This window comes from Lissotriton helveticus, chromosome 7 (assembly GCF_964261635.1).
Source record: "Lissotriton helveticus chromosome 7, aLisHel1.1, whole genome shotgun sequence".
NCBI classification, from domain to species: domain Eukaryota; kingdom Metazoa; phylum Chordata; class Amphibia; order Caudata; family Salamandridae; genus Lissotriton; species Lissotriton helveticus.
In genome coordinates, this window is record NC_136068.1 from 122,681,027 (window position 1) to 122,697,837 (window position 16,811).

Consider the following 16,811-nt stretch of genomic DNA (forward strand, 5'->3'; position numbering starts at 1 on the left):
CAACCAATGGGTGCGCGACACTAAATAAGCTCCGCCAATGGGTGCGCGGCCCCTTCGTGAGACAGTTCCCACGCTCCGGCGCTCACCCCTCCTTTACAATTCCAGCTCCGCTACCCGCCCGCTGCTTCTACCAATCCCAGCGCGGCACAGAGTGACGTCAGAGGCGCTTCGCGACTGACTCCCTCCCTTCACAAGGTAACGGAAACTTTCTTTCTTTTAAAAGTGCTCAGTGCTTGGTTAATTTACAACAAATACACATTCGCCACAGTGCTCAAGTGTCTAGACAGAGAAAGAATTGTTTTACTGCAAGTAAACTACTTCCATTTACTTTTCACTCGCTGCGGGCAGATCTCTTCTGCCTACCCTTCACTCTAGCATCGGTGAACCTGTTATTCCCCTAAACTCATCCACTTCTTTCCGGGATATATTCCGAGTTTAAGGTTTCTCAGCGGACCCCTCTGCTTTCACGCTAGCTCCGAGGAACCTGCTACTCTTCCGATGTGACCCTTACTAGGTTACGCCACTATGGGAATTTTGCCAATGAACCCCGTTACTGTCATTTATTCACACATGTATTCAGAAAACCCTAGTTAGTGCTTCCCGGTTATCCTAACCTGCACCTAACTTTCCTCGAACCTGTGACCTCAGGACAATGGATTCTATTCACCACTTGCCCTTTCAATTCCCCGGGGAGTTCGGACAACATACAACTAGACGATTGACAATTGCATGGATTAGTACATATAACAATATAAGAACACGAATAATGGCAATACAGTAATTCATGAATTTCAGCAGCGTATTCACAAGAGAGTGATCAGTTCCCTCAGAACAGCCGCTCTTATAGCAGCATTAATATAATAGCAGCTTCCGACTTAACTAGTCCAACTAATCCCTGCCTTACTCTCAACTAGTCCCTAACCATCCTCTAGCTACCAGAAAACTGATAGAGCGCGCGAGGCCACCCGACCAATAGTTTTCGCCGTTTCCGGCTTCAGGGCCCATATACTTTTCAAATCACCATATACATCGATCAGGTGACTTCACGAGCTCTACCAAGTTGGTGTGTGTGTGTTCCCTGCTACCAATTTTCGGTGCACCCGACTTACCATCCACCGATGCGGGTGCCTAATGACCACAATGAATCAGGGAGCTAGCTGTAAAAGAAAGGCAGCAAAATACAAACCCAACCAATAACATTCAAGTACTGTTTAAATGACCACGGACAACTGGAAGTTTTAAAATGTTTATCTAAAGTTCATTATTTTCTTGCATGAGGTACAATAAAACAAGGCAATCAATAACCAAGATAACGTAAATCACATAGGCATAAAGAAATAATGACAGAGTAATCATCAAAGTACTAATAAAATGTAACGAGAAAAGATACTATGCAAGTCAGTATTATCTAAACAGGGATACCCTAAGTGTGGGTGACTATAGGAGAGCTTATAATGAATAACACGCTTCACTTAAGGTGAAGGGGCCTTTGAACAATCTAGGCAACGAAGTTCTAGACCATATCAGGAAATGACACACTGCTATGCAAAATATAATTTGTAACAAATGAGAAGACATAGGAATAAACTTATGGAAAATATAAATGACTTTCAATAGTTGCGGAAAGGCATGGAAAATATCACATATGCAATGTTGCACTTTATTAAAGCAAAAGTTAGAAATTCAGAAGGTGCAAGATTTTAAGAGTTTTCAGAGCAATATTTACCTAGAAAGGTGTGGAAACCAAACCCTGGCCACGGGTCAGTTAAGGACAGGAAACCCTCAAGGAAGGATACCCCTCAAAGGACAGCAGGTGCAGAATGGACACCCAGGATAGGACAGGATACCCTCGGAATAGGAATCAGGACAGGACCCTCAGGATAGGACAGCAAACCCTCAGGACAGGACCCTCTTCAGGACAGGACCGGAACCCACAGTTCGGAAGCAACGCCTGCGCTCCACCCGCTCTGCAGCTATCGATCAAGACCCCGATTGGGTCAGCGAACTCCCAGCTAAGTGCTTTGCCAGCACTTTAAGGTTCAGTAGAACCTTAGCCTATGGTCAAATTCGGACAGAGTGCTCCGCAGCGCTCTGTATCTTCAGTCACCTATTGAGTGCGTTGGGTCAGTGACAGGTCAGCTAAACCAGACAAGTCGGACGGTTCACTAGGTGAACCCAGGGTAGATATACAGTTTGGGGACAGTGTACCACCCCCCAATGTTGCAAAGTGTCAAAATCCCTCAATTTGGATTGGTCCTAAGGTAGGATTTGGGTAACACACCAATCACAATACACGATTTGAAGCCTTCATTAACATATTTGGGTACCGCCTAGCAGGTTTGGGGTTCTCATGAGAACTGTGCAGGAAATTAACATTGTAACACATGAGGAGCAACATTCGCCGTTCTCGTAGCGCAGAGGTGGCTTTCCCAGGCGCATCTTGACTGTGGCTGCCAGCTGGCTGAGTTCCACTGTCCAAAGTGGCCACTTTTCAATGCTCCCTGGTCATGCGCAGAAGAGACCATCAATATGGCTCCCAATCAGTTTGGACCCCCATTCCCCGCGGTACATGAAAAGTAAGCGAAAACAAGTTAATACATAATAATGTCATTATGAAAATACATCATAGGGTTTGTACTTTTAACTCATCATCAAGAAATAAACTTATTGCATCTAAATGTTAGCTACATTGATACGGGCACAAGAGCAGTGGCACAAGCAGTACCACATGATAAGCACAGCTATGAATTACGCATGCGCATAACTTTCCCTCCACTTCTGCAGACGCGTCAGGACACGTGAGTGTGGCTGACGCATGCGCAGTAACTAAAATACAAGCGGCGGCCATATTAGAGGACACGGATTAAATTCATTAGAAATACACATAGGCAAGCTTCGGGAACTTTGCCTAAACAGAATAAATGTTAGTAAAACATACATTTTGTTACCTTATTACACATAAACGAGGTTCTTGACTTCGGCAAGCCGCAAAATATGCGAAGCTTTGCTTCATCAGAAGCCCTATAAAATACACAGCAGCCTGCAATCCCTGTATAAAAGCGATTCTAATGTCCTAATTACATGCCACTTGAGATGTCTCTAGTTGCCTTTAATATGGAAATGGCATAGATTTTCAGATGTAATAGGTTACTACACTTGAGTGCTCACATCACTCCAGAAGCCAGGGTGAAAGGAAGGGAGCATAATTAAAGTGGCAGTTTAACCAGTGAAAACAAAACTTAGCTTTTTCCTTCTTCTGCTCCCTGTTTCTAGATAAACATTGTGCAGCAGAAAGGAGATATGTGTGGCAACATATTTATTTTTGTGCAGGCTTTAGGTAATTATAGGAAAGAATCCTTCGGAATGTAAAATAAAAGTCTGGCTTGTAATAAGCTGATTCTAATATAATTTTGCAATAACTATCTAATTGTTTTTTGTATGTTAAATTTTGTACTACAGATTCTACTTGTATTCTTCATGCCTGTAAACCTCCTAATTCTTTTATATGAAAGAGCAACACACCAAGGATTTAAGCGATTTGTGGGAAGGGTGATAATGACCATGCATTGTAAGGAAAAGTGCCCCTGCCATACATTATAGTCATAATGCAAGTCACCTCAGAGTTCCATGACCTTATACAGGAACTCAGCCTTCGGCCTCATACATGTATATTGTCACTGAATTTCTCAGTAACTTGCAATTACCTTATAATGTACAGTAAGGGGAATTCTACCACATATATAATATTTGGGAGCCTGAAATCCCTGTATAAAAACCAGTCTCAAGTCCTTGTTATAGGCGACTTAAGACATATCTAATCAACTGTAATAAAAAATGATGTAGCTGCTCAGCTATCAACAAGACAAGAGAGAGGGGCCTCACAAACCAAGGGGACAGGGCACCGTATTAACAGTAAATTCAATTCTTCCCTTGAGGAAGCAAATACGAAAACACCTCACACACTATATATTACCTAATCAGAAGCAGAGCAGCACCTGAATAGCTTCATGTGTAGTGTCTTGTGTTCTTTCCCTTGTGTCTTTCTCTTAATTGATTACGCAATTTAATTTTGTTTATTTTTAACTGCTATTTAACGGGAAACATCCTTTACAACGCAACAGTTACAACGCACTACCATTACGACGCAACCATTACAACACAAGTCATTACAACGAATTGCGCTGGGGGGGCGCTCCAGGATAGGGAATAGGTTAATTTACTATCCAACACCTTCCCTACTATCCACGGGGACTGGAGATGGAATAGTAAATTAAACTATTCACTATCCAGCGCCCCCCAACGCAAGTCGTTGTAACGACTTGCGTTGTAAAAGTTACGTTGTAAAGGCATGCGTTGTAATAGCATGCGTTGTAACGTTATACATCCCTATTTAACTGTTTCCCATATTGTGGTGAGGTGTCAAGATCTGCATTGTGAGAACTCAATGCTCTGGGCCCTTCCCTTTTGTAATTTTATCCTAATTAGAACACTGTGATGAAATATGGAAATGTTATTGGATAACAATGTATACGAGTATTCTCTGAATTCCTGAGTAGGACTTTATAAGTAATTACAACTCTGTGCAAACTTGACATTGACTTATTATGGAATTGTGGTTGTAGGTCTTTGTGGTGTGAGTGAAGACTGTGGAGTGATTGAAGATTAATTGGTGTTTTTTCGTATTTGCTTCCTCAAGGGGAGAATTAATTTTGCTGCTCAACTGTCATACTTATAATCGGGGCCACTGGAATTATGTGACAGAGAAGGGCCAAATTATGTGGCCGTGTTGACTAAATTATGTTGCAAGAAAAGGCAAATTATGCATCATATTGCAGTACATTTTGTGGTAGTGTTACTTCATTATTTTGACATTTTTACACATGGTTGCTCTGCTTGGGCAAAGAGTTCATCTTATTAGTGCCAGTTTAACACCCAAATTCAGCAATAGGCAATTGAAAGATGACTGTTCAACCTTTGCGAAGGGCTTTTCGCTGCACCGTAACACGTCTCCATGTTTTTAGTCATCTTTGCTACGTTTGATATAGAAACATTTCTTTTTGTTTAAATCTGCCGGTATGCAGCAGATAATGGATTATGTGGGAAATGCAGCAAATCCATAATTATTCAACAAAAAAAAGCTGCAAACGCAGAATTGCATAATTCCAGTGGCCCTACTTAAAATAAATGGGAGGCTACAATCCCCAAATAAAAGCCTGTCTGCGATTTCCTAATTACAGTCAACTTGTGATGTCTCTAGTCACCTGTAGTAAAGCAATGCTGTAGCTGCTCAGTTATAATAACAGATTATAATTGGAGTGTGATGTCACAATGCTTCCTTCCAGAGCCAGCAGCCTCAGTGAACGGCTGGACACTGAGCAAAATTAAAGGCCCATCAATAAGGAAAACAGAAACTGACTTTTCCTTCTTCTGATATATTAGTCTAAAAAAAAAAGTGATCAGCAGAAAAGAGATATTTATGGCACCATGTTTATTTTTCATGCTAGTGGGTCTTTACACATTCAAAGATGCAGGATCAATGACAGGCTGCTTTTTGGTATGTTGAATTTTGAACAGATTATTGTATTCTTCTTTTCCACAATGAACATGAAATAGCAAGACACTCAGAGCCTCATTTACGAAAAATTGGCGTTCGGCAGCACCGCACGTCTTTTTGCAGCACTGGCCTACCCTAATTTGAAAGAGCAGGAATGCATCCTATTTACGAGATATGGTGCATTCCTGTCCTTTCTGCCTGTGACGGCGCACAATGTTGTGCCTAGCGCCAAGACAGGCACACTTCTACCATGGTGCAAGGGTGGCTGCATTGTTACCAGGATTGTTTTTGTGCAGGAAAGGGTACCTTCTTGCACAAAAACATGCACAAAAACAATCCATGGAGGTGCATTCCTCGTTCTATGTGTGCTGCAGAATGCAGCACGTATGGAAAGAGGGAAAATCAAGGTGAAATTAAAACATTTCTTCTCGTCACGCCTCCTCTGGGGAGGGGTAAGAGTTTGGCATAGCCTCGGATTTAGGTGATTTTGTCAATCTAGGGCAGCGTCAAAATCGATTGGCTGCTGCATGGGAACACCCACCGCAACACCTATGGAATGCCTCTTTGAAGTAGATGAAGGCAAAGCAGCGACTTCGCTGCTTTGTCTTACTCCACATCTATGAGGCTATGCAAAGCCACGCGGAGTGGCTTTGTGTCGCCTCGTAGATATGACTCTGAGGCGTGCGCCCCAGAGCATCAAAAAAAGTGGTGCAGGCCTCATGTAAATAAACCCCTCAGGATTTAAGCTGTTTATGAGAATGGTGATAGTATGACTGTGTATTATGAGGAATAAAATACCCCCGACCATATATTATAAGGATATAGTAAGTGGCCTTAGAGTTCCATGGCCTGGCTTTTAAAGGAACTTGGCCTTCAGTCTCATTCCTCTAAATGGGTACAGAACTCCAGGTGACTTCCAGTATCCTTATAATGTAGAGCAGAAATCCTTTGTCCCATACATCATGGGATTTTACCCTGAAATCCAGACTTAGTCAGCAGCTGTGGGTGTTTAAATCTTCATTTGGCGTCACCCACTGTGTACATTAACCTGATATTAGAAGAAACATTCTTCTCTAGATCACACCACAAACTAAGCCTACTGTTGGCGCTATGAAGAAGTGAGCGTGCTGTGCCCAAGAGGGATATTTGCCTGACTTCGTCCCGAAGCCACCAGCCAGGGATGTAAATTCCATAGGTACAACAGGTGCAGTGGCACCAGAGCCCACAGGCCTGAGGTGCCCATTGAACCCAGATTATTGCCGCATTTTACAATTCAAACAGCAGCCAGGGGCCCCATTTCCTTCCCTGCGATAGGGCTCATGACTCTATGGCTTCCCCACTGCAGAGGTAGCATGCTAGTGATTCGTTCCCAGCCCTTGCAGCTTTTGAGATGACATGTAGTGAAGTCCGTATCCCTTCATCCTTCTAGAGACTGATGTGGGAATAAATTATTATTATTATTATTATTAAATCTGCCCAGCTGCACTGGCCTTTCAGAAACCCGGGCCATGAATGACTCTCCCCCAGACCTACTGATGTCAGAGGAACTGGCCTGATCAGAAGTGAAAGCTGTGTTGTTCTCGTTCAGCTTCCCGCGTCCCGGACAGGGCTGGCACTATAAATGTTTCATATAATAATTGTGTACATAACTGAGACGAGGGGTGGGTCTCTTAAAAAGAGCGGTGGGGAACGGGCTGCTCTGGCGGGACCAGAAGGAACCTTCCAGGTCCACAGTGAGTCATATTTCTCGCCGATCCAGATGCAGAAATTCCATGTTTGGTTGGAGTCAGCTGCCGCGCCGGCCCTTCTGGTTACAATAAAACCCGGATAATCAATTGATCAGACAGGCAGACTCCAGCGAGAGCCCGGGAGGGGCTGGCCCGGCTGTGCGGACATCTGTAACGCTTTACACGCCCTCCGCCAGTATCCCGGGACGCCCCGTTTCCGTGGTTAGCTGCACTGTACTTGCGGCAGGCTCACTGAAGTCGCTTCTAAGCGCCGAGAAACCGTTTTTTACTGAAAGAGCAGTGACGCAGACCCTGTAGAAACTTTCTGTAACAACACTCGCCATGAATACGGCGATTACTTCCGTAGGCTTCGAGATTTGAATGTACAATACACACCATTTTTCACAGTAACTCCGTGGTCCTCATTTTATCGAGTTTGGTAGAGAAAATAATGAGCTGCCCTTCCCGGGATGTAAACCTTGGCATTGTAGGTTGCACGCACATCTGCATTGTAGGTTGCACGCACATCTGCATTGTAGGTTGCACGCACATCTGCACTGTAGGTTGCACGCACATCTGCACTGTAGGTTGCACGCACATCTGCACTGTAGGTTGCAGGCACATCTTCACTGTAGGTTGCAGGCACATCTGCACTGTAGGTTGCAGGCACATCTGCACTGTAGGTTGCACGCACATCCATCTGCATTATAGGTTGCACGCACATCTGCACTGTAGGTTGCACGCACATCTGCACTGTAGGTTGCAGGCACGTCTGCATTGTAGGTTGCACGCACGTCTGCATTGTAGGTTGCACGCACGTCTGCATTGTAGGTTGCACGCACGTCTGCATTGTAGGTTGCACGCACATCTGCATTGTAGGCTGCACGCACGTCTGCATTGTAGGTTGCACGCACATCTGCATTGTAGGTTGCACGCACGTCTGCATTGTAGGTTGCACGCACGTCTGCATTGTAGGTTGCACGCACATCTGCTACCTTAAAACAGGAATGGCATACACACAGCACACCGGGCAAGACACAATACCTAAGCAGCGGATTAATAGTTCAAACAAAGCAAGATTTGCTCCTGCTCGAACCCCACACACCCCCCCCCCCACGCAAACACCTAAACTCCACTTGTTAAAGGCATCTTTAGCAGGGCATGCCCACCAGCATGTAAAGTCTAAGACAGCATCTGTCAGCCCCCTCTGCCTTTCCAGCGCGGTGTGTGTTTGTCCCTGCTTCATGGGAATTCGATTTTAAAGGAAGCCAGAACATCTAACTAGTTACAAAGACCAAACCCATCTAAGTGGTTAGAGAGCCAAGTGCCAAGGCGCACCCCCTCCCGTCCATCCATTACTCCGCGACTCTGATTGGTTCCCAGAGCACGTGATATCCTCCTTCTCCTGCATCCTCATCCCTGCTCTGCTCTGATTGGCCCCGCTCTCCCTATAATTTCCTCCTCCTTCTCAGCATCTTCTCAAACTTTGGAAAAGCCTTCTTTTCTCCGAACCCTCTGGAGCTCTCAGGAGGTCTCTCTTTGGGCTGTTATCCTGGTTTACAAATCTGCCCAGTTTTTGCCCCAAAGTGCTGCCCAGCTGGAATGAATAGACCTGCCCCTGACTACTGCAGAGAGGAGCTATCCCAGGGGACAGGGGGCGGTGGCCCATGGAGAGTGGGTGCTGAGCCCAGCCCAGGCTTCCCTAGCAGGACCCCAAGTCCTCAGAGGGGCCCCAGCCGCTCCCCCAGCCCGGAGCCCGGCTATGGCCCCGGAGGCCAGGGCTCACCCCCGGGTGACGCCCGCATTCGCCGCCCGATGAACGCCTTCATGGTCTGGGCCAAGGACGAGAGGAAGCGCCTGGCCCAGCAGAACCCGGACCTGCACAACGCCGTGCTCAGCAAGATGCTGGGTAAGGGGGCGCGAGGGGCGGGAGTCGGACCGCGGGGGTCGTAGACGTGCAAGCCACGAGCTGAGCAAGGTGGCATGTCAGGGAATGAATGAATTATGGATTGATACGGATGCGAGTGAATGAATGGACGAATGAAGATGGATAGATGGATGGATGGGTGGGTGGGTGGATGGATGGATGGATGGGTGGGTGGTTGGGTGGATGGATGGATGGATGGATGGATGGGTGGATGGATGGGTGGGTGGCTGGATGGATGGATGGATGGATGGGTGGGTGGGTGGGTGGATGGATGGATGGGTGGGTGGATGGATGGATTAATTAGCCGGTCTGGTAGGCGGATGGAAGAAGGATGGGTTGAATGAATGAATGGATGGATGGATGAGTGAGTCCCAAAGATGATGCGGTGAGAGGGTGGTGGGGTTCAAGAAGTGAAATGGTAGAAAGATGGGTGAACCTGTGAACATACTGATGCCTTTATATCTAAGATTGAGTAAATCACTTTCCCTAAATATGTTTGGAACAGTCCCAGCCCCACCGGCCTTTCAAGAAATCTCCCATTTCCAGATTTACCAGTTATTCACGGAATGAAAGCATTAAGACCCTTAGGGGCAGATTTACAAGAAAGGGACGCATCTATAGAGATGCATCACTTTCCTTGCGGCACCCTAAAAAATGCTTGCACCACCATGGATGCGTCGTATTTACAATGCGGCGCACCATGGCGGAAGGATGGACAGATGCCTCAGAAATTCTGACGCATCTGTTGGGGCAAAAGACACGCATTGATGGAGTTGTGTCGCAAGCACGACGCAACTCCAGCAATGCATTTTGTGGCCTATTCCCACTACACTGAGTCACTCCTTACGCCTACTTCAAGCAGGCGTAAGGTTTTGACGCAGTGGCGCCCTAAAAGTGACGCACTGAGATCTTGTAGATTTCACTGCATCACTTTTACAAGGCTTTCCTGCGTAGGAACGCCCCACCCCCTGCATACATTATACCTGACGCAGGTATAAATGTGACGCAGAGCATTACAATGTGACGCATCTCCCTAGATGCGCCACGTTGTAAATAGGACGCATTGTTTGCACCACCGTTGCGTCACAAAAAGTGATGCAATGGTGGTGCAAAAAGGCGCAAGGGGCTTGTAAATCTGCCCCTTATGTGGCATAGTATCGCAGCCAGAACCAAATCACTCATTCCCTGAGCGAGGAAGTGGTGGCGGGAGTATTATAAACATGAAATATGCAGTAGGGAAGGATCAAATTATGCAGCAGAGTTGATTATGTTATGTGTCAAGAAAAGGCAAAATATGCGGCATAATATGACACGTTTTGTAATAGTATTCTTTCATTTATTTTTGTTCATGTTAACATTGTATGGGCAAAGGTTTGACCTCATTACTACCCGTTTCACACCCAAATACACCAGTAAGCAACTGAAAGGTGACTTGTCAGCCACTGTGAAAGTCCTTCTACGGGCCAGCAACATGTGTTCCTGCGTTTTGAATAGCGTCTGATCATTTTGTACTTGAAACAAAAAATGTTTTGTTAAAATCTGCAGATTATGCAGCAGATAATTGAAATATGTGGCAAATGTGACATATCGATAATTATGCAGGGAACGCAGGTGCCGCATAATCGGGAAACATCCTTTACAACGCAACTTTTACCACGCAATGCTTTTACATCGCAACTTTTACAACGCAAACCATTACAACGCATTGCGTTAGGGGGGCGCTCTAGGATAGGGAATAGATTTAATTTACTATCCAACACCTTCCCTACTATCCACGGGGACTGGAGTTGGAATAGTAAATTAAACTATTCACTATCCAGCAACCCAAAGCGCTATGCGTTGTAAAGGCATGCGTTGTAAAATTTGCAATGTAAAAGCATGCGTGGTAAAAGCATGCGTTGTAATGTCATACATCCTGTATAATCACATAACTACAGTGGCTCTGTCCATGGCCCGTTTTCGGCTTCGAAGCGAACGCTGGGTGGTGTGGATGGTTTGTCACAGTACAGAGGCACCCAGGAAGGTTATCAGCATAGGTTCCACTTTTAGGTCTGACTTGAGAGCGCAGCTGTTTTACGCACCTGATGTTACCAATTCTTTAAAATATACATAGAGTGGGCTTTGGCTTCACCCGAGGAGTTTTTCTCTCACCTCACCTCACCACCCAAATGCTTTTCCTCATTGCTGCATTTATTAAAAATAAAAAAATAAAGAAATATTGTTTTTGCTTACCAGAATGTTTGTAAATGTTTTAGCAGGGACTGCAAATGTTCGCTGGGCATATTGGCTTTTGCCAGCGATTACTGAACTAATTGTGATTGTGGTCGTGTAGGTCATGAAGTGTGAGAGGAAAACAACAAGGGCATGGTTCAAAGGTGAAGTCACAGATCAAATGTGATGTGAGGGGTTGTGCTTAATTTGAGCCGGTGGTTCCAGTGCTCAGCACTGGCACTTAATCATCAACACCGGCACTTTTCATGAGCCCCAGTTAAGGACACATTCATTTATGGGAAGATTCAGTTATTTGCCTAGAGTCACTGGATGTTGAGCTGACCCTATGATTCGAACCTGGTTCCCTAGCTCGGAAGACCACCGTTCTGGCCATTACGCCACATCCTCTCCTCACTTTCATGTATAGTAGTTGGTTCTGATTTAGGCGGCGCTAACAGGAGAAATGGGCAGGTGCAAGCTGCCTACTGACGAGAGCCCCAGCACTTATTTTATTTTTACAAATGAACCACTGGAGAGGGGTATTAAATGTGAACCTGGATCCGTTTGATTCTAGTATCACATTGGAGCAGCAGTGAGATCCAATTGGCAAGAAGAGCAGTTCGACATTCGGTGTGCTTGCGAGTACTGGTGGGACGGCGTTCACCTTTCCCTGGTAGGGGACGCCATCAGCAAAGCCCACCCAAGCTAAGTGCCCGGGAAGATCTTTGAGCAGAGTAAGCAGGGGACCTCGAGTAGCCTAATGCATGGATAGCTGCAACAATTTTTCCAGGGTCACACTTTGGGTGCAATTGAGGAAGCCAGGACTAGTCCCCAGGTTTTCTGTTCCATAGTTTGTTTTTGCATTTTATTTAAAATACTTCCAGAGCACAGATGTGGCAGATAGCCTAGGCCACTGGAATATGCAATTCTGCGTCCACAGCATTTTGCACATAATTAAGGATGTGCCGCATTTGCCACATAGTCCTTATTAAACTGTAAAAATCTCCAGTTTTTAACAAAAAAAATGTCTCTAACTCAGATAGATCACAAGTTACTGAAAAGTGGCGATATGTTTTTGCTTGCGCTGAAAAACCCATTGCAAAGGGTAACTGGTCATCGTTCAGTTGCTTATTTATGTATTTGGTTGTGATACTTTATAAATAAATAAATGATGTGAAATCTTTGCCCAGACAATATTACCATTTGTAAACATTACACAATAATGAAGATATACTATAAAAAAGTGCCACTTTATTTGGCATAATTAGCATTTTGTTACCCCATAATTTGGTGCTCCCCAACTGCATAATTCCAGTTGTTTTGCATATAGGTAAAACCTCACGCTACAATTTTATGTAACCAAAATGCTTTGCAACATCGATTTAGACTTCTTAAAAGAATAGGGTGAACACAATATTTAACATGTTGAAGAATACAAATTCAATGTAAAACAAAAAAACAGGAAGAACACTAAAATGAAAACGGAAAAACAAATTAGCAATTCAAGTTCTATACCTAACAACTGAGCTCGAAAACTGCAACCATTTTTACTACAGCATAACATAATGTGCAATATTAGTTTCCTAAAAAGGTTTATAATTCACAACCAAATAAGGGATAAAGCAAAAACAAATGTTAGCTGTAGAAATACATTTCTGTGGCGAATAGATCCTTTGCTCAGATTTCAGAAGTCAATAATGCACCAACCCAAAACCCTCGTGGTGCCAATAAGCCCTAGGCCCCTTCCTGTTTATGGTTTCACCTTGAAAAGGTCATACAGGCGAACCTTTTGGGTGGTTGGTTTGTAGTCTGGTGATTTCTTTTCTCAAAATCAAATTAAATCTTGCTTAATTCTTGTTTGCTGGATTTTGCGTGTTTTGCACCATCTTTGTTTTCCTCCTATCTCACCGCCTAATTTTCGCCTGCGAAAGACTGGTTTGAGCACAAAATGCCTTGCTGGAATTGTGAAACTGAAGCATGTGATACTTTAAGACCATTCATTCTCCCATTCCAATCTTGTGTGATTTTTGTACTTCAACTATGTCATGACATACAATTTTCATGGAGATGTCAGGTGACGTGTATTTCATGTAATACAACCAAGTTGCGTACAAATTATGATAAAAAAATTGATTATTTTGCGTGCTCTTGTATGCTGAAATGTGTTAACTGCTGCCAACTTGTATCACAAGAGGAATACTTGTATCTGGAAACACAAAAGGGAATGTCATCCTTAATCGAATAATAATGGATTAAAGTCGCGTTAGCGCCATAGGCGGCACACTGCACATATGTGCGAACAAGGAGAGCAGCCACTGGGCCCATGTTGGGTTATGAACTTGACCAGCGGCACTAAAGGAATCTGGCATCTGGAGTGACCTGTACAATGTAAAGAGAACTGGTGTCTTGGGTTCAAATTTATGAGATCCAGAATTACATTCAGCAGCTTTGTGCAGAGTTGTGTTGAAAGGAGGCGTCTATTGAGTGATGTCACAATGGGTCTGAAATCCCAGTCAGATAACATGAGGCAGAGCCACGCTGCGGACCCCTTGTTGTTGGTCATTGTTGATGATGCAAGATTGGGTAAACGGACAAGCTCTTCGTGTTCCTCTACGTGGCCTCTTTTGAACCACTGATGTCATGGCAGGTAGGCCAACCTTCGGTGCTTGCCACACGCCATTCTTGATGGGATCAGAGATTGGAGAGCGGTTCGGGAATCCTAGGGTGGAACACTTTTTGTCCCTTCGAAGGTACAATAATCCGAACTGGATAAGAATTCCTCAATTTGTTTCTATGGACCTTGAAGTTGAGCAAGAAATCCAAAGCAAATCTGAAGGATTTGTTGACTCAGTCTGAGTAAAGAGGCATCTGTTGGTAGCAGAAACAGATTCATTTGGGAACAGGAGACAACTGGACCACATCGCCTCCCAGAGTTCCAGGATGCAGAGAGATGCCAGACGAACGCCAAGGATGGTTAAACATCTCATACCTGGCATGGCGGTCATGAGGACTAGGAGAAGGTGGATAGATCTAACTTGGAACCCTTCCGCTCTTTTCAGCTCAATCTATTTTGCAGACACTTGGCCTAGAATCCTGGCCTGGATGACTCACAACGCCTACAACCACATCAGGCTTTACGGATAATCACTGACCATATAAAGGTTTTGCATGAATGTTCATTGTATGTGACAGGATCTTGTAATATGCTGAAGGGCAGCAATGCACTCCGCTCTCGATGACTGGGCTTGGACGCCCTACTGTAGACCATGGACTAGACTGCACCATTTGCATTCTATTATGAATAGGGCATCATTTACCTTTTTTTAATAAGTGCTGTGGAACTTACACTTTTTGGAAAGTGCATCTCTTCAGCATAGCACGATTTTTTAGTGTGTAATTATTTAAAGGGTTATTTACATGAACGCAGTTCAATTGCGTTCAAAACTGATTATTTTACGAATTACACATTTAAAAATAATCATAGCACCTAACTGTGACTATTTTAATAATGCATGAAAAGAAGCGCAAGTCAGCATAAGGCACCAAACTATATCCAGAAGTATAGTTCCTTTGATGAAGTACAGATTAAAAAAATCAACCTTTGCCAAAAACATCTGCTTTTTTGTTGCCACAGCACTATTTAGTGAAGAAAAACGACATGCTATTCATAATGCAGCACAAACGGGGCAGAGCATCAACACTGTACCATGTGACACATGAAAGAATTAGAACCATCAAGAGCAATGTATGCTGTATTTGCTAACCGTGTGAGGACGTGTGGGGACTTGGAGGGTGCTGGGCCTTGTGCCGAGAAGTACCTAAGAGGCACTTTTGCCCCCTCCTCCAAAAACAAAAAAGCTTGTTTAGGCTGGTGCCGATGTCCTATTTTTTTCTGCACCCCCTAACCCCTTGGCCGCGGCGGTAATTCTGCCGTGGCGCTGGAGGGGGGGGGGGGTCGCGCGGTGCCGCCATGCTTGTGACGGAACCACTCCGTCACGAGCCACGGGCCCGCTGTGCTCATGATGGAGTGGTTCCGTCACAGCCCCGGAATTGATGCAGCGTGGGCGGAGCGGCCGCGGCGTGACGGAACCACTCCGTCATTAGCACAGCGCGCCCGTGGCTCGTGACGGAGTGGTTCCGTCACAAGCACGGAACGGGTTAATGGACGTTGGAAGTTCAAAGCCTCAGGAAAACAAGCTGGAAATCCACTATTTACCGTGTTTTTCAGCTTGTTTTCCCTGCCACCGTGTGATATCGGCTTCTTACTGGTCGTCTGTGTGATGGGAGCCGATATCGTGTGTCACACGGTGGCACCGTGTGAGTTGGCAGGTCTGGGATTGCCTCAGGATTTGGGCTGCCACATTCTGCACTATCTGAAGACTCTGAGCGGCTCACTTTAATTCACGCATTTTGCCCATCACTTTTTTGTTTTTCTCAGTATCTTTGAGTTAAACAAACAGAACACTGGGCATACTCCCTCTTCTAATCCATGGCTCTTTGGGTGCATGGAGAGTGGGTAGCAGCAGAAGAGATGCAAGAATGAGATATCAAGATGCTACTTTAGGGATGCGAGGCCGCAGCACACTGAAGCAGGGTGATGGAAGTGGGCACAGCCAGTGCCTGCCGTCGGGCTAGTGCCACAAGAGCAGAGGTAGAGGGCACAAATAGTATGTCCGGCTTAGGAGGGAGTTGAGGAAACTAATAATGACTATGGGAGCACGTGACATGCCAAGAAGAGGCCTTGATAGCACCATTAGAAGCAAAGCCTCCTGGAAATTGGCAAAGACATGAGAGGGGGGGGTCACTGACACACCAAGGCAGGACTTGAAACTTAACCAAACATGTGTTTTACAGCAGCCCCTGCTCTATAAAGAATCAATGCTGCTTTAAAAAAAAAAAAATCTAAATTGGAAAAATGTGGGGAGGGGTCAGGCAATATCGTCCGGTAGCGACAGATTCCCCTCTGTGAATGGGTTACCACCACCTTTGGCGAGTCAGTACGTTTTCAGTGGTTGCAACTGCAATTGTGGTCGCAAACCAATTATACATACCATTTTGAATCGCAATAAGGCAGGGACACACTTTTTACACTCCTTCCTAATAGTGACTCATAATGGGTAAGTAAAGCCATTTGGTGAGTCGGAAATTATTTAAGACTTGCAAAATGGTTAAGTACATAGCAAAAACCTATTTTGCGGTTGCTAATCCTACAATTTTATGAATTGCAGGGTTTGCTACTGCTAATTGGTTTTGTATATCTGACTCTAAGTTTCAAATAAGGTCTAGTTTCAATGAGTTGGTTTTCTATGTAAGATTAGATTTTTAAATATTTGTATAAAGTACTGTCTTATAAATGTATGTTATTGTCTTTTATGATTCAGATCTGAATCGA

The 16,811-nt window shown here is 44.7% G+C and overlaps 1 protein-coding gene across 1 annotated transcript in view; it reads left to right on the plus strand.

The window, feature by feature from the left end:
- The first annotated feature begins 8,766 nt into the window (after positions 1 to 8,766).
- Positions 8,767 to 16,811, plus strand: part of SOX18 (SRY-box transcription factor 18) — a 37,048-nt gene continuing 29,003 nt past the window's right edge. The window contains exon 1 of the mRNA XM_078651659.1: positions 8,767 to 9,190. Within this exon, the coding sequence (XP_078507785.1) occupies positions 8,884 to 9,190 (307 nt within the window). The 5' untranslated portion in view covers positions 8,767 to 8,883. The remainder of the gene's footprint in view (positions 9,191 to 16,811) is intronic.